The sequence below is a fragment of the Megalopta genalis genome, chromosome 15 (assembly GCF_051020955.1).
Source record: "Megalopta genalis isolate 19385.01 chromosome 15, iyMegGena1_principal, whole genome shotgun sequence".
NCBI lineage: Eukaryota > Metazoa > Arthropoda > Insecta > Hymenoptera > Halictidae > Megalopta > Megalopta genalis.
In genome coordinates, this window is record NC_135027.1 from 5,461,652 (window position 1) to 5,488,897 (window position 27,246).

The 27,246-nt window shown below is 38.3% G+C and overlaps 1 protein-coding gene and 1 long non-coding RNA gene across 17 annotated transcripts in view; one reads left to right on the forward strand and one right to left on the reverse strand.

The window, feature by feature from the left end:
• LOC117223829 (protein muscleblind-like) overlaps positions 1-27,246 on the reverse strand; it is a 609,735-nt gene that overhangs the window by 479,292 nt on the left and 103,197 nt on the right. For 2 of the 16 annotated variants that reach the window (XM_076526701.1, XM_076526699.1), the window contains exon 5: positions 14,790-14,829. The exons of 11 other annotated variants lie outside the window; for them this stretch is intronic. In XM_076526701.1, coding sequence (XP_076382816.1) covers positions 14,790-14,829 — 40 coding nt within the window. Of the gene's footprint in view, positions 1-14,664; positions 14,830-25,074; positions 25,525-27,246 lie in introns of those variants that run through there. 3 more of the 16 variants (XM_076526697.1, XM_076526696.1, XM_076526698.1) reach the window with 2 other exon arrangements.
• Positions 16,012-17,993, forward strand: LOC117223830 (uncharacterized). Its single transcript, XR_004491018.2, has 4 exons — positions 16,012-16,213; positions 17,225-17,331; positions 17,421-17,503; positions 17,601-17,993. It is a non-coding gene; the product is annotated as an uncharacterized LOC117223830 (long non-coding RNA).

A 27,246-nucleotide genomic window follows, 5' to 3' on the forward strand; every position in this document is an offset into this window, starting at 1 on the left:
GAAATTCGCGCCTGGAATTCTTTTTTCACGATCGAATAAGTTTGCATGACGATGGCGGTCGTTGAAAACCCGCTAAATACGCGCGGCCCCGTCCATCCGACTGCAAACTTCTTCCCGACGTATCGGTGCAGGCGTGCATATTTTCAATCCTGATGAGAATAGACATGAGCACGAAAGGTAACGCGACGCATTGACATGATGCATGGTACTTCGTTTCTCAAGCCTTCCGACAATTGCCGGCCCGGACGTGTAAGATAATTAGAACGTGGATCTCTGTGTAAAATAAACGTTTATTACGTCCGCTGCGAAATATAGAAGCTACTTAGGATTCTTCTTCTTTCTCGAATAATTCTCGTAGATTTGCGATACTGCCACATCTGTTCTTCGATTCTTTGAATCGTTGCGCTATTTCACAAAATTGCAACTACAGTCAATTCTCCCTAATTCACCTTCAGCTTCTGAACAAAAATGAACAATTTGAGAAGAGGAGATACGATTATTAGAGCCTTGCGCCTCGTTTTTACAATTGTTGACGATCGGCAACTATAAAATCTTCTCCTCCCAAATCGTCCATTTTTGTTTACAAGCTGAAGGCGAAAATTAAGGAGAATTCACTATACTCGTTTTTATAACGACATAAATACATCAAATCTCTGCAGTTTAAGAGCAAGAATCGTCAGAACTTTCGGTAGAATTTTAAGGCTCGAATAGAGAGTTGGAATGCTAGCTTTGTACGCGTGAATTTATTCGGCTAATTAAACTGTATATTTGACTATTAAAAAAAATTGAATACTGTACACATACATACATACATATACATATACATACAAATGTAGGAGCCGAGGTTCAACAAGCGGAGAATTCACGAGCTCGTTTGGATTTCGGAATAAAAAAATAATAGTAATAAAAAAAATAATAGTAATAAAAAAAATAATAGTAATAAGAAAATAATAGTAATAAGAAAATAATAGTAATAACAGCTGAGATCGAAGCTCGCGAGAACGTTAGCGTGAGGACGATCGACGGGTATTAGACGCTGTTCGAACGAAACGAACAAATTCGAAATAAGGTTTGCAATGTTCGGCCAGCGCGCGGACAAAAGAACGAGCGCGCGACAGAACGTGACGAACGTTGACGCGCGCAATTTCTCACGAACAGGATCACGATCACGAATATTGTTAACAATTGCGATTACGAACACGGATACGATCACGATCGCGGCTTACGATACGGATAACGACACAAATTTGTATTATACTTGTAACAAACGGCTCGTTTCTTGTATCCCATGTCTGATAAGGTGAAACATTTATGGAATATCTACTCCACGGTTAAGTCTAATAGATTATTAATTGTTACATCTATCGAAACCCATCTTTTTGGAACAAAATACATGTCTGATTGCGTAATTTTTCTCTGAACAATCCCATCTGCATCGATTCTCGTAATTTCGCCCATTGTCACACCATTATCTTCACAATTATAACGATTAGGACAATTTCGATAATGTCATAGAAAGTTAAAGAAAATGTATATTCATTGAGAGCTTAGATTGAATCAAATATTTAACCAGTTAGCTGTTACGAACTCTTCGTAAAATAGTAATCTGTATAGTAATCTAAATAGTAATCTAAAAATGCGTGACTGTTATAAAAGTGGCTTCTTTTAATTTACTTGCCTTACTTTCTTTAACTTACTTAATTAACTTGGCCAGTTAGTTGTTTTTCGACGAGTATACTCGTCATAATTCGTCATTTCTTCGTGACGAGTATACTCGACGAAAACAATCAACTGATTAAATATCGATGAATATAAATATATATCGATCCTCTTATAAAAAAATGATAAAACTGTTGCCACGAAGAAGCTACAAATTCTCTAAATATCCACGCGACGATTTCAAACGATTCTATTCGTAAAACGAATTTGATGTTCTTTACATGAAATACAAAATCGCGATCGTCTCGCATGCGTGGCGCTGGCAGCGAGCGCCTTAAAAAAAAAACAAAAAAAAAAACAAAAAACGAAATAACATTCATGGGCTCGAACAGCTCGTTATTAGAAATTCTGTATCGGGTGTCGGGCTCGTCAAATTACGATAAATAATATTTGGCTGCCGCATCGTTTCGCCGATCGGTTCGAGCAGCCGGAGCGCGCGACTTGTTTCGCTTTCCACGGAGCCCGAAAAAAATGCAGAAGTCGCCGCGTGAAGATCTTAGAAAGCGATTGTACATCGGCTACGAGGAAGCAACGGCCGGCAGAGCAATTTCCGTGGCTGGGCGCTGGAATCGAGGGAATCGGACCGTTCTCCCCGGTCTGCCCGATATATTTCAAACTCTGCGAAGAAACTATCCTAGTCTGCGGGTCTCAATATAGCTCGGGCTAGCCCGGGATAGAGTTCACAAGCCGTAAAAGTCGAGAACTCGTGGGTTGCTTCCAAGGGGGCAGCACAATATTGCATGGTAACTGCATAGCAGTGCTCTGCTGCTCGCTGCTTTGAAGGTCACGAGTCGACGACTTCAAGAGAGCCTCAAGACCGGTTTCCTCGCAGGCCCACGTCGTCTACGGTCATACAGGGTGTTCGTGAAAGTACTCCCGTGGTTTTGGTAATCATCGAACCTTCCGATCGATCCGAGTGCCGAGACTATGCTAGATATCATGGAGTATCGACTAGGACAACTTGGAATTACTTGAATTTTTCCAATCGTTGAGAGTTTCAAAAATCTCGAGTTTGGTAATAATGGAACATCTGAAACGAAACCGCGATATTTTAGAGCTGAGTTGCTATACTAGCTATGAATCGGTTGTTTCAATTCTACCGTAAAAGTAATCGTTATCAAATTGACGCGAATCTCATTCGACAGCGTTCGATCAATCAGTGACAATTATACAGATTTTTAACGGTTGGTTTATCCGTAAGCCTACATTCCTTGCGATTAAATGCATAATAGCGCGTTTGTGTCCTCGCAATGGAGATCGAGCTCCAATTCGGTGCCTGATCGAATTTGCCAAATCTCGATATTTATGAACCGTCGTTTCCTACGAATCAACCAGTTAGCTGTTACAGTCTCAACAGTGTGCAAAATACTGTGTGTCCCGTTTAGGATACAACACGTTTATAAGATAAATATAATCTAACAAAGAAATTTTAGAAAAGGTATTTTCGTGTCTCGTAGAGCCTCCAAATTCCGAAATAGATATTTTTCACAAGTATTTAAACTAGATTTGAAAGCAATTTAATAAAGACCGAGAGCATCGATCTGGAAAAGTTCGTCGAATGAAATCTTGAAGAACTCTGTTATTCAGGTAGATATCAGATTCATTTTCCGCTCGGTTCTCGACGAGTTAAGCTCGAACGGTGCGAGCGTTCGGATTCCATTTTTTCCTCCTCTTTTTTGTCGAATATTTTTGTGAAAGTATCGCCGCCGACAGACCGAGCCTTTTACAGAATACACTATCCAGCGCAATCTTCTCGAGCTTCGGAAGCAAAAAACCCTTCAGCCCTTCGTTAACCATCGCTTCACAGTCCGTGCTTCGTAAATGGACAGTTTTCCAAGTGTAATGTTCCGCACCTTCGCAAACGGCCCGCAGAGTTCTGCTACACGGTATTGATTAAACTCGTTTTCTCAAAACGAGACGCTCCGCGTTGCACATTTCGCTGGGCGACTAGCACGGCCGCCGTAAAAGAGAAGGAAACGGGAAGAGACACGATTAAAGCTGCGTATTTCCGCGGCCATTCAATTTCACATTTTCACCAGCAACAATAACAGTTTCTATTAAATTAATATTTGTCGGAGGCGTGCGAGGTCTCGAAAGCATCGAGATCCCGATGTTCGAGGCGAGTCTCGGCTCGGAATTTTCGTGGCCCCGCGCGCCTCTGACATCCATGCTTCGAATAAATTTTCAAACGAACACGTCCATTTTCGAACGATGTTCCCCGTGTTCTCCGCTTGTCATCTGAAACCGATAAACAAATTTTCGCCGGACCGATTGCGTTATCGCTTCGTTCGCCGATGGTGATTAGTCCATTGACTATAACTATTACACGACCAGGGAATCAATTATACCCCGATAGCTTCGGCGAGATATCATCTTTCCACTGTCTGTCACATCGTCTCTACTATAATTACCGTAAATTACAATCTGCACCGGGGGTCAAATTCCAGCTAAATTTATCGCACACCCGGTACACCGATCGAGTTACACGGGGCCGCCTGCGTATATCATAAACATTTTTTTGCCGTCTTGAATACTACGAATATATAAAATATACGTGCGGCCACTCGAAACCGGGAGAAAAAAGTGGCCAGGGTACAAAGTTTTCCGTTCGAATCACTTTGCACGGTTGCATACCTTCGTCGGTAATTGTGTAAACCGTTTTCTATGCCGCTAACAGTATGAAAATGTAATACAAACGGAACGCCGCGGTTCAACTTCGGTTTGGATTACTGTTCTTTCTCCCGTTCGAACTGTTTTGCCCCTGCGAAATTTATTTCTTGAACAAAACGAAAAGCTCGGGAAGTTTTCCGCGGAGCATCTAACAGAACAAAGAAACTTTTGTTCAGAATTGAAAATTCCAGGTATGAATCGGGTTCTCTATAAAAACAAACGATCTGAAAGAAATTTTGCCGTGAAGCTCGTCGTTCTATTCTGTTCTTATATCTGTTGTTCGGTGCGATACTTGGGCCTTCACCTAGACAACAAATTAACCTGGAAATAGCACATTACAAATATAAGAAAACAAGTAAACCTCAAACTCAAAAACATGCACCGGCTTCTTGGATACAAATCAAAACTTTCACTAGAAAACAAAATTTTACTTTACAAAGCTATTATCATACCGATATGGACCTACGGACTAGAACTCTGGGGAAGTGCCAGCAAAACCAACATAGCCATCATCCAAAGAACACAATCTAAGGCACTTCGCACAATTATTAACGCCCCTTGGTACGTTACCAATGAAACAATTCATAATGATCTTGGTATTCCCTTCGTCATTGACACCATCCATGAAAGAAGTAGGAAGCACTTCACTAAATTAAGCGAACACACAAATCCACTAATTATGCCACTCATACAACAACAATACAGCAGGAGACTAAAAAGAAGATGGCCAATCGACCTTAAATGAGGTTCAGGAGGACTTTTCATTGGGAAAGCCCTCATCATGCTATTAACGGACTACACAACAAGTCCCCAGCGATCACATCGGCCCATAGAATTTGTATTCTGATTGCTGATTTCTAATAAAAAAAAAAAATCTGTTGTTACCGGTGTGTTGGGCACGCGTGACAAAATTGAATAATAACTGAAATTATGATTGACCGCAAATAATAGTAAATTAGTCATTAGTTGCAAATGTTTTGTCAATAATTGCTTTCGTTTCGGTCGCATCAGTCAAAAATACTGTCACAATTGATAATAATTGTTCATAATCGTAAATCATGAATCGTTGATGTTGCGGATTTTATACGTTTCTAACAGAAATGAGTACGTCGAATCTCAAACTGCGAAGAGATTAGATGAATTTAAGAATATATCAACTAGCTGTTTTCCACTGATCGAGATTATTAAAGGAAGGATGTAATTTATTTTCATCGTCTGTTGCTCACAATTGCGGCAGACAAGTTTTATTTTCTATAAATATCCGCAGTCTAGTCGTGGCATTAATGCATAATTACTAGTCATTAGTCGCCGTGTATTCTAACTACAACTAATATTCTTTAATTATTAGTCATTATTCAAGCGACCGAATCAAGCCATAATCATTAGTCGCATTTTCAATTACATTCTGCTCAATTCTGATCGTAAATTGAAAAACAACGCACCGTGTGCACAGCAAATTGTAAAACAGTCTGATCGTATAATTAATGCTGTAATTTGTATCCATGGCCATTGAAAAACAAGTTCCATGAAAAAAGATTCGGTTCTCTTGTCCCGATTCAATGTGATTCCGAGAATTTGGCTTTCGATGTTCATGCGATGTTTTATGGAACAATCTCTGTAATTCTTCTAACGATCAACGCGATTCAAAGCAGTGCGATGAAAGGAAGCATCCGCTATTCGTTGCAGAACAAATCAAAGCCCCAAACCCTCTTTTGCCGATGAGTCAACCGTAAATAATCACCGATGAGAGAATAATCGGTTCGAAATAAATGACTGAATTTTCACACTGTGCAAGCACGGTTTGTTATTCGGTTAGCTGTTGCAATCTCTTTCAAAAGTGTGCAAGTTATTGTAATTATATTGTATACGTTTGATTCTCTTTGTACTTGCTTTAACTACAACTCTTTCATAAAATATATAATTTAATAAAGATTATCAAAGTATACACATATATTCTTGTTACACATATTCTTGTTAAACTTTTGACGAGTATACTCGACACGAAGAAATGGCAACAATTAGTGTTACGACTAGATTGCGGATCTTTATGCAAAATAAAAATTGTATGCACCAAGATGTAAAGAATAGAAGTTTCTTTCGTCAATGATTTTAATAGTTTGAAAATGACGTATTGCTGTTCTCAAATCTCTTTTATCTTTCCACAGTTTAAAATTTCACGTAGTCGATTTTGCAATAAATACATAATGTCCGCAGTCTCGATACGACGAGTGTACTCGTTAAAAACAGCTAACTGGTTAATTAGAATCTGCCTCTCTGACCATGGTCGGCGATAAATTCGTCGCGTACGATCGTGTCTCATTCGGCTAAGAAATCCTCCCGAGAGCAACAGCAAACCAGGAAAGAATTTCGCCCGGAAAATGGCCAATAGAAGAGACAATCAGCAATTATAATTCGTAATTAAAGAGTCAGAAACAATTGGGAAGATCGATCCTTGCGATGGAACTCGGGGCCGCGCCGTAAACGGAAGCTTTTACAAGCCTTCCCCTGGCAACATAAACCCTCTCTAAATCCCACACGGACGGAACGTTCCGTCGTGTGCTGCACTGGCGAGTTTAGCAACGTGGCTGCAGTCAGGACTGCAGCTGTGACTCGATCCGTACTGCAGCGGGCGCTCGTTGCAACGAATGGCGGCGTGCTGAGCTCGATGAAATTTTCAACGAATTTTTTCGCGAAAACCAACACCGCTAGACTTCCTCCTCCTCCCCTCCCTCTCTGTGTTTCGACCGAAAAATTTGTAAGGAAACTTGGTTCGACCACTACGCAAACAGAGCCGTGAGTACGATACCCTGGAATGTGATTACATGGAAGTTGTTTAACAGGAACCTTTAATATGTCAGACCAAAGTCGGTGCTTTACGTTCGAGATGAAATATTCAGGGGCCTGGCCGTTTCGTACGTCGAAATAGGTGAACTGGTGCATTGTATGCATGTGTACGGGGTATTCCCGCGCGCAACCGAGCCAACCTATAACTTGAAAATAGCGGAACGTAAACAAAATTTTACTGACCCGAATTAAAATAACACTGAATAATACACGTCCTTACGCGAACCAACCTAACCCGAAAGCAGAAATATTTCGTTGACTTCGAAACTGCATTTATTTTTATGCACCGAGTGACGCGATCCGTTGCTATTTAGAGAAAAAGGGATTATAGTACTTTCGCCTGAAATTTGTTACTGTAAAAGATATTTTAACTTCAATACTGGAACTATTGCATATTGTGTGACTAGCGTATATTGTTCCATAATAATGACCAGATCGAATTTTTTTAAACTTTGTACGATTGTTATTATATTGGGTCGTTGGGAGAGTTATTTTGTTTCTCAACAAAATTTCAGTTCGCGAGGACATTAAAGAAGCGCTTGATTCAGTATTTTGCCAATAAAACGGAAGACTTCTGCGAGCATAAGATTTCAAAGTTATCAGAAAAAATGTCAAAAAGTTCTCTTTTTGTTTTACTGTAAATATCTTAAAATCCTGTTTCATTTTTACGTGGAAAAACGAAATAATTTGTCGAACGAACCAATAATATCTGCTTGAATAAAGAAATTTCACAGAAAAGTTCTAATACAATTTTTGGAACATCAGAAATTTGTAGAATGAAAACTCAGAGATCGGTCATTTTGGCTAGTTTGGAAGGTCTGATGTTAATATATCTGAACATTCATATTATACTAATGTTAAAATTAAAATAATTTTGAATCGTGAGATAACCGTGGAACTTTCCAATGTAAGTACATCACAGATTTTTTGTACAGATAACTGAAACAGCGAGACAATTATCATCCAAAGAAATGTACATTACCGTTTCAATTAGAAAAGTGACATTGAAAATATTGAAAGGCTTTCGCTTACGGAACAAACGCGTGCAGTATTAAAAACGATGCAATTTTTTCCAATGATATTTGTTTCTACCATTTTACATTTACGGAGTCATCTAATTGCATAATGAAGAGAGTTTCGTGCCAATGATTAAAAAAAAAAAAGGGAGACGATAAACTGCAGAAATGGTATAACGAAAGTTTTATTGTGTTTATCGTTAATTGTAATCTTTCATAGAAGTGAATTTGTATGTTTGATACTCTTTTTACGACATCAATGCTTCGAGAAATCTAATGAAACGTTTGAAAGCAATGGAGGCTATTTCGTCTTCCGTCCTCGTTGGTTGATATTTCGCTGCTGTCTTACGGCTGAGAACGAAGAAAATGAAGAGTGTCGAACGAACGCGATGGTTCAATACAAACGCGGACATTTATGCAACGAGACACACCGACGCGACGTGCAGACTGTAGCGCGAATAGGTGGCACAGATTCGGAGATTTTATAGCGACACTTATTTATATGTTCAGGTAGAATTCATCCAGCTCGCTTTCATTTGAATTACATACGAGATAAGGCGAATAGAACATGTGTGTATATGTATATATGTACGTGTAGAAAGTCAAGTTGCACAAATAAGGATCGTTACGACAGTCTTATCGGTCTCGAGAAATGCTGAAGATAAAAAATAGCGTAAAACTAGATTAACTACCCACGAATGATGTCATTTAATCGTACACTATTGTCATGCTCACTATTGTCATTGATTAGAAAAGTAAAGATAGTACATATATATTACAATCACATAATTGGAAATAAATTTTTCTTAATTTTTGTACGATTCACACAAATTTTCTGAAATATTACATTATCTAATAAATTGTTGCAAGTAAAGGTATTATTATTAATTAAACCTAATATATATATTAGGATAAATTGTATAATCATAATGTACAATAATACCTTTACTTGCAACAATTTATTAGATAATGTAATATTTCAGAAAATTTGTGTGAATCGTACAAAAATTAAGAAAAATTTATTTCCAATTATGTGATTGTAATATATATGTACTATCTTTACTTTTCTAATCAATGACAATAGTGAGCATGACAATAGTGTACGATTAAATATATATATATATATATATATATATATATATATATATATATAAATATAAGAAATAAATATAAAATTGAGCGGCTGAGCCAATCAGCGAAACTAGGCTCGTTGACTGGGCCGCCTCGCGCCAGTTGACCTCGCATCTCATTGGTCACTGTTTTTCACTAATAACTCGCAAACAAAGCCGCGCGTTGCATCTTCGCTAAGAAAAAAGTTACTTCAAATGACCTCGGGAACCCCTCATTTCCTGCTTGTACAACAATTTTGGAACACTCTGTACACTGTAAAATATTTCCTTCCTCAGTACAGGAGCTGTAGGGGGGAGTATGTTTCTACGAAAAAAAAGTACCACTACTAATTCCTCTCGATACGCTACGAGCGAAACAAACGAACAACACGCAACTGCCTACTTGCACACTATTTCTCTTTCTAACAGGAGATGTATATCACTTTTGATTTTGAACGAACTGTTAGGGGAGTTGGTTTTCAAGCACAGTAAAATTACATTTATGTGTACAAGCAGTTCGCATAACTCGGTATGTGGGTTCGTATAATAGGAGTCGACTGACTGCCCCCACTATTTGCAACTTCGCTTCGTTCAAATAACTGAAGTTCACGTTCAGATATACGCATGTGGACTCCCGGAGAGAGACCGGGTTCACAAAACCGAGCATTCGCGAAAATTTCATTTGATCGCTTGATTAAAACGAATGAAACAGTTACAAAAACGTGAACAGTTTCAGGTGATTCGGAGGTAAACCATTTCGAAGTTGTGTGTGTAGTCGTGTCCAAAATGGTACAAAAAATTAAAACAAATCACAACCTGCATATTCAATGAAGTATTAACGAACAAATTTTTCATCGCCGGGATATCTTATTAACACATGCCGTGCCACGTGTACCATCGATGGTACACGCTTGCATGTTTACTTAGTGAACTGAACAAATTGTTTACAAGAAATTTAGACCCGAAGAATCAATTTCCACCGCAAGAATGGTCGTTGATAAGTTTTTGTTACGTTGTTATGTGTACGAGAATTAATAATTGCACGTAATACATCAAGTTTTAGTAAAATATCAAAGTGTGAAGATTCGAGTAAAAAAGCTCGGCACGGAACGTGTTAAATGACGTCTTTCCGCGTTTTTTGAGGGAAATGTCCCACTGTATCTCGTCGCCTAAGAGCGGTTTCATACGAGGCTGCTCGTATCGCGACGCGCGTATGATGAATACCGTGCAACAGTACGTGTAATTTAATGGAGCGTTCAGACGGCGATGCAGTAATCCGATATCATTTTCTCGCGTTGAACGCTGTATCGCATTCGCGTATCGCGACGCAGATATTTTCGCGGGAAGCTGATCTAAGCGTCCCCAAGCTAACCCAGCGTCACCCTGTAACAAAGAACACCCGGTGGTATTTCCATCTCCACCGCGTAATTTCCCCCAGCACACCTACGCTCGGAATTTCTTTGGCCAATGAAATCAAAGACGAACAATTCCTACTGCTTTCGAGCGTTTTACCGCGTCTTCCGAGCTGGAAGACGGTACAGAGGTGATACGGCGTGGCGTAGGTATGTGTAGGGATGGAGTATCTAAATGGAGATATATCTTAATACAGAAGTGCTGGCTGACCGTGGATCGAGATCATATCTGGCCAGCTATCAAGAAAGATAGGGTTCTAGAAAATCTCGAGTATGTTTCTTCTGCATTGAGTGCGAATAAGATACGGGTCCCGGTTACGCTTGTTTATTTTAGATAACGTAACGCAAGGGATCCTCTTCGCGGGATTCGCAATTCCAAGAACCGGTGGCTGTAGCGACAGTCGCCTGCAGCAGGGCTAAAATCACGATCCGTTAATTCGACTAATCGTGATCGCTGTAATACGGTATAACCCACGCAGAGTTGAGAGCCGAAGTTTCCTGAGATTCTAAAGAAAACCTTTGAATGCTATACACTGAAAGCTGCGTATACAGGCATTGCTAATGTTGGATTCATAATGATGAAAATTAAATAATTTCGATAACAATATATGTTTAATTAACGGATTATGCAACACCGCTCGTCGCACGCACAAATTGCAATAATGAATCAATAATCCGCACGCAATTATTTTCTTTACTCATGCATTTTCACTCATCCGCCAGAGTATCGCACGTTCTTTCAAATTTACCGATTGATATTTAAGCCAAGTTCACAATGAAACATTGTGAGAATAATACACAGCTACGTTGCATCACGCTTATCAAGATGTTGCTAACACAAGCGTCTTTGCTATGGCAGTATCACCTGTCGACTGACAACTTAAATCCAGCAAATGCACCGGTTTCAGTATCTATAGTGTGTCTAGGTTAGGTCAAGCACTGCCACAAATCAACTGTTCTTATGAAGAACGATAAATGAATTGATTAAATTAATTCTACATGAAAACTATAAATGATAAAGACTCGGTTGTATTTTTGTCGAGAAGGTTCGCCGTTCGTGTATTAATTGATAAAACTGTAACCAAATAGTTGACTGTCGTGTCCTAAAAATCTCAACAACATTCAGTTCGCTCGAATATGTCGGCATAGAAATGAATTTGAAAATCTGTATGTGACCGACGCGGCACTCGACGTGTTAAAAAAATTGTGGGCCGGTCGTTTTGACGAGTGCCGCAAAACCTAGCGTTGAACGTTCCTCTGTACCCGAGGACTTCATTGGAGACGAGCATGAAAGATATTGGAGAGAGCGAAGGGAAACCGAAAGTAATACAGGAAGAGTAAGGAAAGCTCGAATGTTGGCGGGATAGGCAAGGTTATAGCGAATTTACGGCGTGAAAACGGCGCAGAGTGGGCCTATATGGAAGATTTAGGAGCGACTATGCATACTTCCTACCTAAATCAGGCCGGAAAATGCGTGAGACGGTTCCAGGAGCCTGTTTGGAGGGAACTGTTTTCGCGAAAGGGGTTGGTTAACTTCGCTGATAATAGTACATTTGAAAGTCTATGGCGCAAGTCCGGGGAGTGGCAGTGTTATCAAACGAGGCGGGTTAAAAATAGGCCGGTAGACTTTGCTGTAACTCGGGGCATGTCCCGAGACAAGCTTACAGTCTCGAGAAGGGTAGAAGAACACGGAAGTCTCGTGATCTCCTCTCGTCCGACCTAAACCTCCGAAATCCTTCTGACGAAACGCCTCTGTCGTCCCTCTTTCCAATCCTCGCTCATGTTTTCTCACTCTCTTGTCCCCTCGCCTCTCGCGACGTCTCCTCATCGTCCTCCTCCTACTCCTTCTCCTCCTCCTCCTCCTTCTCCTCCTCCTCCTCCTACTTCTATTCCTACTCTTACTCTTGCTCCTATTCTTCCTCGTCCTCCTCCTACTACTCCTACTTCTACTCCTACTCCTACTTTCACCCCCACTCCTCCAACCTCATTCTTGTTTCCGTCTCCTTCGCACGATTGCAATTTGAAGAGAACCACCGGTTCTTCTACTTCTTCTTCCTCCTCCTCTTACTCCTCCTCGTCCCTCTACCATGAATGGATCGAGTTTACTGCCGGCAGAAGAGTCTTACGTCAGGACTAAACTGATGCAGTATTCACGACGAATACTGCAATCGGCGGAGTAACTCGTGCCGGCCGAATAATCGCCGAGTAACGATTCGACGACACCTGAATATTTCGAGCGTACACATTCTTTCGGCCCCGTCTCAGCGAAATATTTATTCCGTTGGCTTCCTTTCAGTCGCGAGTCACTTTGTTCGCGTTTCTGGCCGTTTCCGCCGCGCTTTATCATTTACGAACCTCCCGATCTGGATTCATTCTGCGGCTGGAAGGAGGAACGCCGCGAGTCGCATATTTTCACTTCCGAGAAATTATTTTTGAGTTTATCTATATTTCAGTTAATTTAAATACACAAATCCTGTGTGCGTTGGTTCAATCGCGATGCGTTAACTCGAATTTTTTGAGATCGTGACTTGGCGGCGTTTTTCCTTATAGCCGCCGAATTATTCGGACGCTATGGCGCTAGACACCGGGGCGACGAATCAAATTACCATCTTATTAGAGCTCACGACGATGTGAAAGTTACGACAGGAATAGAAACATAAATATAGCGTGTTCCAAAAATGTCTCGAAATCCGGAAATGGAGGGTTCCTGAGGTCATTTGAAGTAACTTTTTCCTTAGCGAAAATGCGATCCGCAGCTTCCTTTACGAGTTATTAACGAAAAGCAGTGACCAATGAGAGGCGAGACCAGCTGTCGCGAGGCGACCGAGCCAATGAGGGAAACTGGACTTCGTCCCCTCGTTGGCTCGACCATCACGCGCGAACCGAGCTCGCCTCTCATTGGTCACTATTTTTCATTAATAACTCGTAGACGAGGCCGCGGATTGCATTTGCGCTGAGGAAAAAGTTACTTCAAATGACCTCAGGAATCACCCCTTCCCGGGTGTTAACATAATTATGGAATATCCTGCGTAATAGTTCTAGAACAGATGTTTGTGCATGAGTAACGAAAAACGAGTTAATTTTCCAAATTCGTGTGCTTAATAGTAAAATGAGAATTTTTAAATTAATGTAGAAGTTAATTTTGAAATTAAATAATATGCCCTTCCCACAGAGACGGAAACTCGAGCCAACATGTTAATTTGATTGCATACGATTATCCGATCGCCCATATATGGGTGATGGAATTAAGTAAAATACTACTAATTTCACTAAAAATACTTATACTTTTAAATAAATACTTATACTTTTAATTACTTAAAATACTACTAATTTTAACGCTATACTATTGTGAGTTTCTAATTTTATCAGGGTCCGCAAAACGCAATTGTTGTCGTACAATTTAACTTTTCAATTTTAATTTGATGGAATAAAGTGCTTTAATTTGACGAAATAAAGTATTTTAATTCGATGAAACTTTCGATGCTGGAATGGCAGACAAAATGTTAAATTGTAAAAGTCTAGTAATAACGTTGACTTCTAACAGCACGCACGTAAATGTATCTAAATGAAACATTCTATGCGAGAACAATTAATTAAAAGGTCTTAATACAATTTGTTCAGTATTATTGTTTCAAGAATTAAGGGAAGTATGTCGTATTGATCTCATTCGTGGAATAATGTACAACGATATGTCGGATAACACTATTTTTCATCGAGATTATTTTTCTCCACACCTGCAGTACGCATTTGCTTAATTTATGTAATTTATTTGATCATGTTCAAGGTCTATAATCTTTGTGATAACTGGACTGCGGATGTTATGGATTTGCGAAACACACGAGTAATTCAAATGGAAAATAGCAAAAACATTTTAAACAATTGAACAATATTATCGTTCAATTTCATTTATCATTGATTTTCAATTATCATCACAATTTCTACTTTACACAAAGATCCGCAGTCTAGCGATAACTGTCGGAACAATAAACTACGAAGTAACTGTAACCATAAAGACTTACGTTTAGAAGATGTTATAACGTGCACTTGACGAATACATACCTGTAACAGACAAATTAAAAATTTACGTTAGACGGAGAAAGTTAAAGAAATTATCAAGTTTGTAGCTAATCACAATTCTGCTTTTCGATGTTTTCTTCCTTGTATATACATATGTACATACAATTAAACGAACGTAATGACTAGACCGTGAACTTTTCCTACTTATATGATAGGCGCAAGTGAATGTATCGGGACGGAGGAAGAAACTTTTCCTAAACAAACATTATTACTTATTCCGATAAGAGAAACTGAATACTTGAATATATTATAATAAATTAAATTTTCCATGCGACCACCATCGGACGTCAATGCGTCCACGTTGATTGAAACAAATTCGGGTTTTCTAGTCCCTGAAATTTACCTTTAATTACCAAATTTACTAAATTATAGTTAATGTCGGAACATAAATCGCTGCAAATTTTTAAGTTTATTCCACGTAATAGCAAAATTGTAAAGAAGTATGTGTTAGTCATTAAACATAGAAAAAAAAAATTTAAGTCATTTAGTACTGTTTCAAAAATAGTAGTATACCAGTAGTAAGAGTTATGCCACTGTATTTAGGATTATTTAAGTATTGTCATGTGAACATCTCGAAGCATTATGTTAATTTGTATACTCGTCTTACTTGGTATTAACTAAAGGGCTTTGGACCGTAAATAAATAAACTATTATTATTATTATTATTATTATTACTATTATCATTATTATTATTACTACTACTACTATTATTATTATTATTATCATTATTATTACTACTACTACTACTACTATTATTATTATTATTAGTAGTAGTACTATTATCATTATTACAACAACAACTACTACTGCTACTACTACTACTACTACTACTACTACTACTACTACTACTACTACTACTACTACTACTATTATTATTATTATTATTATTATTATTATTATTATTATTATTATTACTACTATTATTTTTATAATTACTACCATTACTATTACTGTTATTATTATTATGCTCCAGTTTCGCGATCATTTGGTTCGCAATAGCTGATTCCTCACGCGGCGCCGCGACACTTCGCGTCGTCGCAATTTCAAGAGGAACCGAGACGTCGCTCGCGAGTCGCGACGCGAATGGACCGAGTTTAACGCGGCAAAAAAAAAAAAAGAAACTGTTACGCCAGGCTCGAACTGATACTGTATTCACGTCAGCAACTGCAGCCGGCGAACCAAGTCGCGGCTCAATGGCTGCCCTGTAATGGCTCCGACGCTCTTTGAAACTTTCATCGGCGTGGAAAAACGCTCCGAACCCGAGGCGTACTTCTCCGGTCGATCAACGAAATAATTTCGCGGATACCGGGTCCACGAAGAATCCCCCGGCGCGGCGCGTTCCTATGTTCTCGACGCTGGAAAAATCGTACGTGAAACCTCGAATTTTCGCGTGAAGAGAAGAAAATTCCCTGTGAAATTTCTTTTCATCCGCGCTCGACTCGCTTTCGCTGCGAGAATAGGAATGCTATGTAAATTCGAATATTTCTCAGTGTGCGATGCATTTATTAGACGTAGTTACACAGTTTCTTCGTCTGAACTTTCCAGAACAGTGTCACCCCCTTAACGCGAGCATGAATCGCAACGAAATATACTTATCGAGCTGTTTTCCGAAGCTCCTGTCTTCGCAAAATTTCGGGAAAAATTGTACAGGATAATAATGAAACATCCAATGTTTTTCTTAGAACTGCGAATTTGATTATATAGCCTTTAAACTTTATTCTGAGGTGTAACTTCCTACCATCTTGCAGCGAAGTGTAACTATGAGATGTTTACTAAATCTTATAGAAACGACTTTTGCAATTATTGGGTTATACGATAAAACTTGAATTACTATTCTAGTTCGTAAAATACTAAACCACATTTTCTTTCATATTTTCTATATTTTTTTTATTTTATATAATGTATATTTATATTATATGTTATAACATATATTAATAGTTTCATACATATATTTATATATATATGTATGTATCATACATAACATATATTCATAGTTTCTTTTTATAGAAATGAATAGTCCTTAATTCATAGAAATAAAGATAATTACACTTTTACTCTTCCGTAGCCATACACTTTTATTAATAAACTGTTTTACTTTCTTACAGCCAGACCTTTGTTTTCACTTTGTTATGATCAAGCTGAAAACTGAAATTACTTACAAAAAATAATCGATTGATAAAGCACGGCACATCTGTTCTGCACTAATTAATAGACGTATTAATGATCTTGATTATCTAATAATACTTAATAGTTGCATAAATAGTTTTAGAAAAATAGCAGATCTCTGTACGTTAAATATCGTCTAATGTTCACAAAAGTAACATAATCTAGGAAACACCGAGTTTCGTCTAAGCGAATTCCCAAATTGCTTTTCTAGTTGTGATCAGAAAGACGATAAACCTGCAAAATCGAAGAAGCGCGTTCATTGCGACGGTGAGTTCATTGTTTCCTCGTGCAGGATGGCTCGGCGACAATTGTGCGCCGGTAAGTAAACCCTTCGGGAAACGTCAGGAAACGACAAAAGAATTGGTCCTAAAACAAACCCTTCGAAACTGTCTTGCCTTTGTCCGCAGACATCTCGCTGAAATTTGATTCGACCGGCGGATCTCCGGACCGGAGGAGCAAAGAATAATACGCTAACTACAAAAAAAGAAAGGTACCGTCGATGATCCGAAAGTATCGCGCCGACCTGAAGACGACGGTACTTTTCATTTGTGCCCGGAATTGTCTACAATCGTTCTTTTTCATTTAAGAGATTCAATGGAATCCGTTTCATCCGTGATTGATGGTCCTAAGGTATGAATAATTATCCATGGAAACGGGGGGATACGAAGCGATGATCGACAGAAGAAAAGCCGTGGATCGTGTACCCCGTGTCCCAAGCCGACGTTCCGTGCATAACTTATATTTTCTTCGTTGCGAATGAAATTGTCATCGAATAAAACTAGATTCTCGTTCTTTGAAAGTGCGAGATTAATTTTAGGTTGCGCTTGTTCGTCGCTAAAGATATGATATATAATTCTGACCCACGTGGAATTTGGACTTGGAATTAATAAAAAAAGATGCCGTACACTTACGGACATGCCGGCATGAAGAAGAACTTCATTGTTACACTTGAGAAATAAATTTTGAAATATTTGCAGATACGCGCATGAACAGAATCAGTGTTGCACATTGTTCGATAGGGATTCGTACAGAATACAATAATTTCTCCCTAATTCGCGCTCAGATTGCACACAAAAATGGACAATTTGGGAAGAGAAGATACGATTATTCGAATCTTGCGACTCATTTTTATAATTGTTGACAATGGGTAACTAAGCAAGGCACGAATAATCGCATCTCCTCTTCCCAAATTGTCCACTTTTATGCGCAAACTGAGCGCGAATTAGGGAAAGATTACTGTACTCAGTGCGATGCTGATACCTTAACGCGAAATATGTCCGTAGATTTATAGCCACGTACAAAATGCATCGTCTTTTGCTAATAAAGATGACACGTTTAGTTTTAACCTCATCATCGCTCATAATTTGTGACGTCGCAGAAGCGACATATCTGTCAACAACTTCCATGAAAAAGGATTACTTGCGATATGTAGTTCAGTTTCACTAGCCTAAGTCATGTCGGACGCATCTAATACACTTACAGAATGTGTGTGATGTAACAAAATAGGTAGGTAACCTAGTAATCCTAATAAGATTACTGATGACTAGACTGTGGATTTGTATACAAAATGAAAACTATCTTTATTAGCCGCGAGACATAGAAGCCACAGCGAGTAAAAAAAAAAGAAGTATTCCGACACCATTTAAAAAGGTATGACTTTTTTTAAAACTCTGCTAAATGACTTAAATTTTTCGGAGATATTAGAGATTTTAGTTTATTCGTTAAAACACTTTTTTTTTAATTTTGCTATTACTTAGAATAACGAAAAGAATAAAAAAAAACTCACGCGTCTCTAACTTTTTCATCTGAACTTACGACGAAAATTTAAAAAAAACCTTTCTGTAAATCTCGGTAATATTGATCTCGGTGCATAGTGAAATTTTCATCGAAATCGGTCAATGAAGAGTCAAACTGCAGGCGTTGAGAGATGTCAAAATCTCTAGATTTCACACAGTTCTTTTGGTGGAAAATCGTGGAAAAACGATGATTTTCGCTAGCGCCCAAATAAAAAAGTTAAAAATACATCATTTTTAACAGTTTTTTTTTCTCATTTGAGTATAACATCTCCAAAAAATTCAAGTCGTTCGGTTCGGTTTTAAAAAAGTTACACCGTTTTAAACCGTATCGGAATACCTTTTTTTTTATCCACTGTACGCACATATTGATTTCTCTTCTTAATTATTTTAATGGATTCATAGCAATAGGTGCAACGGCATTTGTAAATTCTCTGAATGCTTTTACTGTTTTGTATTTGAACCACTCATTTCGGTCATAAATGCACAAAATACACAGTCCACCGATAATAGTGGAACTCATTCTAAATGGATCGGCAATGTGCAATTATGTACGTTCATCGACCGATGTTTAAAAGCATTTTGGTGTACGCAAACTTCACTACTCAGCCACTTATTCGGTAATAATAAGTTCTCCTGAGATATATCCACGCTGAATCGAGGGTGTAAGGCTATCCTAAACTCTCTATTTTGACTCTTTTGTTTATCAAATGTTTCTACGGCACAAATTGTAGAGGTTCTAGAATATTACAAGTAGGTTCTGTACATTGATTAATTTCATATCTATTAATAATAATTTTTATACTTTTTATAATTGAAAAACTTCAGGACACGGAATTCTTTGCTGGTTTTCAGCACCGTTTTCGGAACTATACAGTTGACAATGTTGACGACCATTCGCAGATTGATCCTTTAATTTGTGAAAACATATTTTTCTGTATTGAATGCTATGTAAGCCTATACTATATAATTATTATATTATATTATTATATATATAATATATAATATATCATATCATATCATATAATCATATAATATATATCATTATGCATATATATTATTATTATCATATATTATATATTATTATACTATACTATATAATTATTAGCAACGCACCTAAACGCCTAATACGTTTAAAATGTACAACTAAATTAAGAAACAATATGTAAAAAGATAAGTGTATTCCCTCTATTGTTCCGAATATAACAGCAATATATTTCGTGCAATCGACGAAAATTTGTTAATGAGGTGACGATTTATGTACACCGAGTCAAAATGATCCGGTAACCGTAGCCCGCGCGAGTGTTCAAAAAAGAAAACCACGAGCCAAGAGAGCCTTTCAGAATTAAACGAGGTTTCACCAGCCGCGAAACCTTATTAAAAGGTCATTGTCTTCCCGAAACCGTGATTAATTATGGAGATACCAGAGACATCGGAAAATTGAGATTTTTCGACGAGAGGTATTTAGATTTTTTCCCGTATTTTCCATCGACAGAGCCGTGAGTATTTCATTAGAGCCGACAAATAGAATAGAGAATGAACAGGGCGGTGCGTGGTATTGCTTCGCGACCTTAATTTCCGGAGCCCTCACTTTCGCCTCGGCCGGCGAGCGCATAGATACATACATACGTACGTACGTACGTGTATACACGTGTGCACACACACGCGCGCGCACACACGGTCGAGAACAAGCCTGTTTCTTTGCCCTTCTTCGCTCCTCTTCGTTTTCATCGTAGCACCTTCCAACGCGAGCAAGAAAAGAGTTGTAAACGGAGGTGGGTCGAGGGTATTTTATTACCCCGTTCCCGAGCATCTTAGCTTCAGGTCCAAAGAGAATAGGAAAAGATGGCGGCGCGGCGCACTATAATTCCTAATTTGGACGATTAGGCGCGCGCCGCTTTCCTGATACCCGCTACCGTGAATTGTGCTGGTCTTCCATTCTCTGAAGATCAAGCATGTATAAAGAACGGTTCTATCTCTTACGTTGGCGTTTAAACGAAAACATAAAATCGGATTACGGACCAAGATAAAGAACGGACGAATCACGTATATTGTTTGTGGTTGGCGGGATGTCACGCGAGAAATATGAGCTGGATAGATAGATCCGTCTATTACATTAATCCTTCGAGTGTTGACTAAAAAGCGAGAAAGTATAAGTAGAGGTATCTATTTTTTATATTATTTTTACTATTTTATATATCATACTCGTGTCATACGAATGCCATTCAGATCATATTACTTGTCATATAAATCGTATATGGATCATGCTGGATCTACATTTTCATAAATACGATAAATTAAACAGCGTCGCACAACCGCGCAACCTATGGATTGGACACACTTAAAGGATTGAAAATGAATCGAAAATAAAACATACATGCACTTAAGTTGTCTGAATATTTTCACTGTTTAAAATTGTATCTACTCAATGTTACCCAGATCTACAAAACGTATTTTTCAAATTTCCGTCGCACTCCCGGATAAAAAAGTTGAAAAAACTTCATTTCTCCATTCTTTTATCGCGACAACAAATTGCAATTTTTGAGAACAATTTTTTAACCATTGTCTAGTAAGCTCCTCAAGCCCTGTGAGCTTCGCAAAATATTTATACAGTTCGGCCCATTTAGAAAAAAGTTATTCCGTTTTAACCCCTTAACGCGCAGAAACGTATTAACACGGGCGTGCAAAACCGGCCAAAATGTGCAGACCCGTATATATACGGTCGGCGTCGCAACTTATGTCGCTAAAATGTTCAGATTCGAATATATCCGGGCAGTAAAAATAACTTAATAAAAACCAAGGAAAACATTCAATTTATTGATATTCATCGTGTAATTCTGTATTGTAAGCTGTAAAGTTTGTTTATTTGGGATTATAAAATATGGCCTTTTAGGGTGACGCTTATAAGCATCTCTGACCTGGTAATTGTTTCTATCTATCTATATCCATTATTGCGTATCTAATTAGCGTTCGCACTTTTGTGAGTTTTGTTATGACTAATTTATTTATTACTCTCCAGTTATCTCCGATCTCTTTCTATTTTTTGCTTATTCAGGAATAAAATATGCACTTTTAGGATGGCACTTATGAACATTTAGTGTATTATTCGTGAGCAAGTCGTGAAGTAAAGTAGACGTTATCAAAGTGAATTTCTTCAAAGACAATTGTTTTTTACTTTTTACAAATATTATTAGTGTCAACATATAAAAACGTTTTTGTTTTATGGTGTATTTTTATAGAGAGTAAATTGGATTTTTAGTGTATAAAAGGTATGTTTTCTAATGTTGAAATAAGGAATGTTGGGCTATGTGCTGCACCTTGTTTTGAAATTTACCATACAAAAGAAAATTTTGAATAGTTTTAGTTTATTATATATTTTTCAGCTAATAAATATTATTATTATATTATTACAAATTTAGGTAAAATTAAATATTTTTCAGTTTTTTTTTTCGTCTCCTCCTTCCCCTTCAAAATAGTAACTGGTAATTGAAAAACAGTACGATGGGTACAAAATTCGATCTGCAATGCGATTCAATATTCACTATAATTATTTATCCACTATTTTTATTGAATTTTTAGTAATTTTTGCATTTCTTTTACATATTTATTGAAATTATGGTCCAAATATGTATTTTCTTAGATAAAAAAAATTGATTTTTTTTGGTCGGTTTTTTTTTTTTAAATTGTGCATTAAGGGGTTAAAGAGTGTGCGAAAATACTTTCTACAGCCGCTGCACGTTGGTCGCGTTTAGGGTTCGGTCGTTCTGGCGTTGAACTTCGTAAAGGCGCGCGTTTACGTTCAACATTACCGTCCGGGTGTTACACCGTCTACAGCATCGAAGCATCGACTAAAACTAATCGAGACATCAGAACAGCCGGAAGAAGCGACGAAAACAATTCAGCTTATCATTCATCCGGGTTAAATCGGTTGCTCTGACCCGTGCCAAACTGTGCGCGTTCCACCGAAATCGTAGCGATCGTATGACAGCATAGAAACCGGGAACTGCGGAGATAGCGCGATTTGAAAGTTAATATTTGCCGTATCGGGACAAAGTCGTCTGTCGCACAATATCGGTCTCCTATACTATCCGAAAACTCGTCGACGACAACAAGTTTCCATCGCGCGGCAAAAAAATCTGTCGCGCGTTTTTCCACGATCGAGGAGGATCTGAACGTGCGCCGAGATGGCCGGGCGAATAAAAAGAGAAAAGAGAAAAGAGAGAGAGAGAGAGAGAGAGAGAGAGAAAGAAAAAAAAAGAAAACGGTCGGTTCGAATTCGAGGAACCACCGTCGAGCGCTCTCTGTTTAAGGTTTGCTTTGTGACAACGCGGAGCGCGCGCCGGAAGTCTGGATATTCGGCGAGGACGGATTTCCGCAGGGTAATCTAGCATCCCCCTGTATTCCCGGCAGCGGTGCCATTTGCCTCGAGCCCGTTCGAATAGATAGGAATCGTATAAATGGGTCATTCGTTTGCAAAGGGACGCCGCGCAGCGCCGCGCCGTCCCGAGGAAAGAGGAACGTCACCTTTTCATTTCGCGAAACGAGCACAAGCTTCTGTAATTGTCTAATACACAAAGTCCCGATAAACTCGATTGTCTTCACATTTTATGAAACTTCCCGTTGATAGGGTCTCCTCTCCGTTTGGAACAATGACAAGCCGTCCCCCTTCTCTCGTTCTCCCCTTTTCTTCTCGTTTAATCGTAAGCAAACGCGTTGTGGCCTCGAAGACGAGAAAATCAGCCAATCTAACTCGTTTTTCGAATATAGCGTACAACGTTACACCCACGGTTACACGCTGAAATATTCGGGCACCTTTTAACCCTTTGCACTCGAATGGCGACTCTGCGGCGCCACTAAAAATTGGTATACTATTTTTCAAAATCATTCTGAAAGCATCGAACTCGTTTATATTTAAAAGAAGCTATTAAAATTCCATTGTACTTGCCAATAAGTTCAATTTCACATGCATAAATCGCAATAAATTATATAAAATAGAAATACTGTAGATCAGAAATCATGTTTTGGATTTCGAATTCAAATAGCTTCGACTGCAAAGGGTTAACTATCAAGGATTTCTACCACACGCGTAATATTTGTATTCATAACTCCGACACTGTTGCTAGTTTTTCATTGTGTGATCGAGTATATAATAAATATTATATTATATTTTGAATATTTATTTATATTTATTATATTTGAATTTATATTATGAATAATAATATTACGCATAAGGTAGAAATCTGCTGTGATAGTGATTGACAGTTAAGAAGGAATAACTTTTTTAAAAATTGAACCAAGAGCTGGATTTCTTCTTAGATATATATTAGGTGAACTAATTTACTACAAAATGAGTATAGAAGTTTTTACGAAAATTGCAATTGGTCGGAATGATAAAAAAGGATAACTTTTTATGTAAGCTCACAACGAAACAAAACTGTTACGTATATGTATGCTGGAAATTTAATCAAAATCGGTTAACGTTGTTACGAGCTGCAGATTTTTTAGAGTTATTGGTCGAATGAAAAACCGTAATTTTCGCTATTTGATTGTTTGCAACTGATATCAGCGTCAATCAATTTCGATGAAATTGTTAATATACATATTATTAACGAGATCTACGAAATGCTTCGTTTAAATTTTCATTATAAGCTCGGATAAAAACGTTATTTTTCTATCATTCCAACCGATTGAAATTTTTGCCAAAAGTTCTTCTGTTTTGTCGTCTAATATACCAGTCTTTCTAACATAAAAAGTTTAAATATCGCAAAAACCGTTGTCAAAAGGAGAGTTTCCGTCAGTAGCAGACTCCTTTTATTCATAAGGTGTGTGCCTTGTGGCAACCATTTTCTTCTTTTTCGTAGACGATGATGCATCTAAGTGGAAAAGTGTGTAAATTTTTTCTCACGCGATGTGATCTTTTCACGTAATTCTCAGATCAAATTCTACGTATGTATCCTTTAACTGATAACAATTGTTTAAAAACTGATTTTTCCTGCACCAGCATCGAACGTGAATCTTCGTGCAGCAAATTTCCGGAATCTAAAAACTCATCTCGATTCAGCATCCCTAAATATTTTGTAAATGTAAGCAAAAAAAACTAAATTGTTGTTTTTTCATTGTTTCAACTTTCCCATCCTTTTAAATCTAATTCTTAATTTGTATAACAAGTAAAACTAACCTGCGTTTTCATAACGAAAAATCGGAAAAATTCGCTCGCTATTAAAAGATTAATAAACCGAATTTTAAGAAAATTATATTAGACATGAAATAGTGAAATAGATATATGTATTTCGAAATTTGGACATCGTTGATTCTGTGAAATCGATGCGAAATTCTCCACGTGTTTTTGTCGTCGTAAACAATTCCAAACGTCATAGTTTTATCCCATAGAAATGCCAATGGCGTTAGCTTCTTTCTTGAACAGAAGGGGTTAATTGTATTTTCTTGGAGTTTAACGTTCTAAAAAAAAGTTTTTATGAAACCCCCGTTAGATATTCAACGGGCCGGTGCGCCGGTGCTTCACGGACTTAATTAAAAATTAAACGAGCCCTCCGGGAGCGTCGCGGCCACCGAAATTCGTCGACGCTCGCTCCATAAAGCCGAGGATTGAGCGTTGCTCCTCACAATGACATCCCTCTGCAAACGAATGGTCTATCCATACGGATCCTACCATTCGAGTAGCCAGGACTATCCGAAACACAGAATCTGTCGGAGCTATCTGAAAACGGTTAAGAATTTGACAAAATTAAACCGACGTTGAAATCTTCATCGGTATATCGCATACGCGATGCAGAACAGTTGATTCGAAAATATTGCATCAGAATCTTTTTGCAGAAACGCAATACCCTAATTCGCTTTCTATGATCTTGTTTATAAATCGCGATATCATATTTTCAACAAATTCCGATGTTTATCTCAACAAAAGACTAAACAATACATTGCGGGTTTTATGCATTTATAATAAAAATTTATTATGTGAAATATCAAACAATGAAGATATCGGAAGAATTGAAGCATGTCTTTGCATTATCTTTAGTTCGTTGAAACAATTAAACGAAGAAATACATTTTTATTTAACTTCTAAATTTTATGAATTTCTGGCAAAATTGATTTGGTGTGAATTTACTGTTTTCAATCTATTTGAGTAATTGCACAAAGGAAGAATTTTCTATTGGATTCCCGTATCTTGTAATCGATGTAAACAGTTCTTTATTTGCATAAAGGTCCTTAATGCGTTCATCATCGAACTGCAGACGATTATCCGTGCTTATATTTTCATTCGAGAAATTGTAAAAAACTTGCATAAATGAACTCGTGACTGTTTCCGATCGATCAACATAGACCAGTCTGATTCGTGACGGTGATTCTGCTGATAACAAAGAATTGTAAATGCGGATGTTATTCAAGTCGGCACAAAATTCAATTCTCTTTTCATCAACGATCATTCGAGTAAACGTAGCCGCGCGAGAAATATGAATGTTCTTCTTGTTCGAAGAAACAATTGCAATGCATAATATATCGTTGCGAATTGCTCCGTTTCTCTCGCGTCGCGGCATTTTATTTACAATAAAGAATATAAACTATAAATTATAACGCATACACATATAACTATAAAATTGTATCGATCTTTCGAACATTTCCATAAACACGTGTCTCCTAACTGTAGACGAAAAGTAAGCATGTCGTTTTAAGGTTTAACACCCGTTGATAATTGAATCCAGACAAGTGGCAGCTGCGGTTCAGAAATTACTCTTCGTAACGTTCAAGTTCGTGCATGATATCTTGCGGAACAGTTAACGCGCATGATCGATGTTCCGCCGTAGAAGAAGAGGAAGGCTTACGAGGTAGGGTAATTTGAATTCCAGTGCGTCATGATTAACATATCAAATAAATACGAAACAACCGTATCTCGATGAAGCAGGCATTCGTGTCGCGGTGTACCAAGCCGAACGTGGCGTGATCTACTAGCCCCCTAAAATTCCCACAAATTTCTCAAGACTTCCTGGCCGACACGCGAAAGTATCCTCGACCAGACACTTTCAGCAACTTATCGGCCGGTCGTTCTCGTTTGTCTACCAAAGTTTCCTGGGTTCCGTCGGCCACCAACGCCGGTGTCTATGTATAGAAATATCGACCTTCGCCGCGCCTTAGAAGTTAATCGGATTTAGCATCGCGCCGCTCGCAGACATGATCCATGGCCGAATAAAATATACTTTCAGGAAATATATAAGGCAAGTTTTGTAGGAGAAACCGCGGCGCGTTCTATCGATCGGCGAGGGTTCGCGGCTTGGTTTCGTGCTTGCCCGCCCATGGAATTCTCCTTTCTCCCCGGTAACTTCTAAACGCGTCTAATTTCATTTAACTTTCGCCCCGACGTGGCGCGGCGCGGCGCGGCACCGCGCCGTGCAGAGCGGCGAATCATTCCGGGCACGGTAAAAAC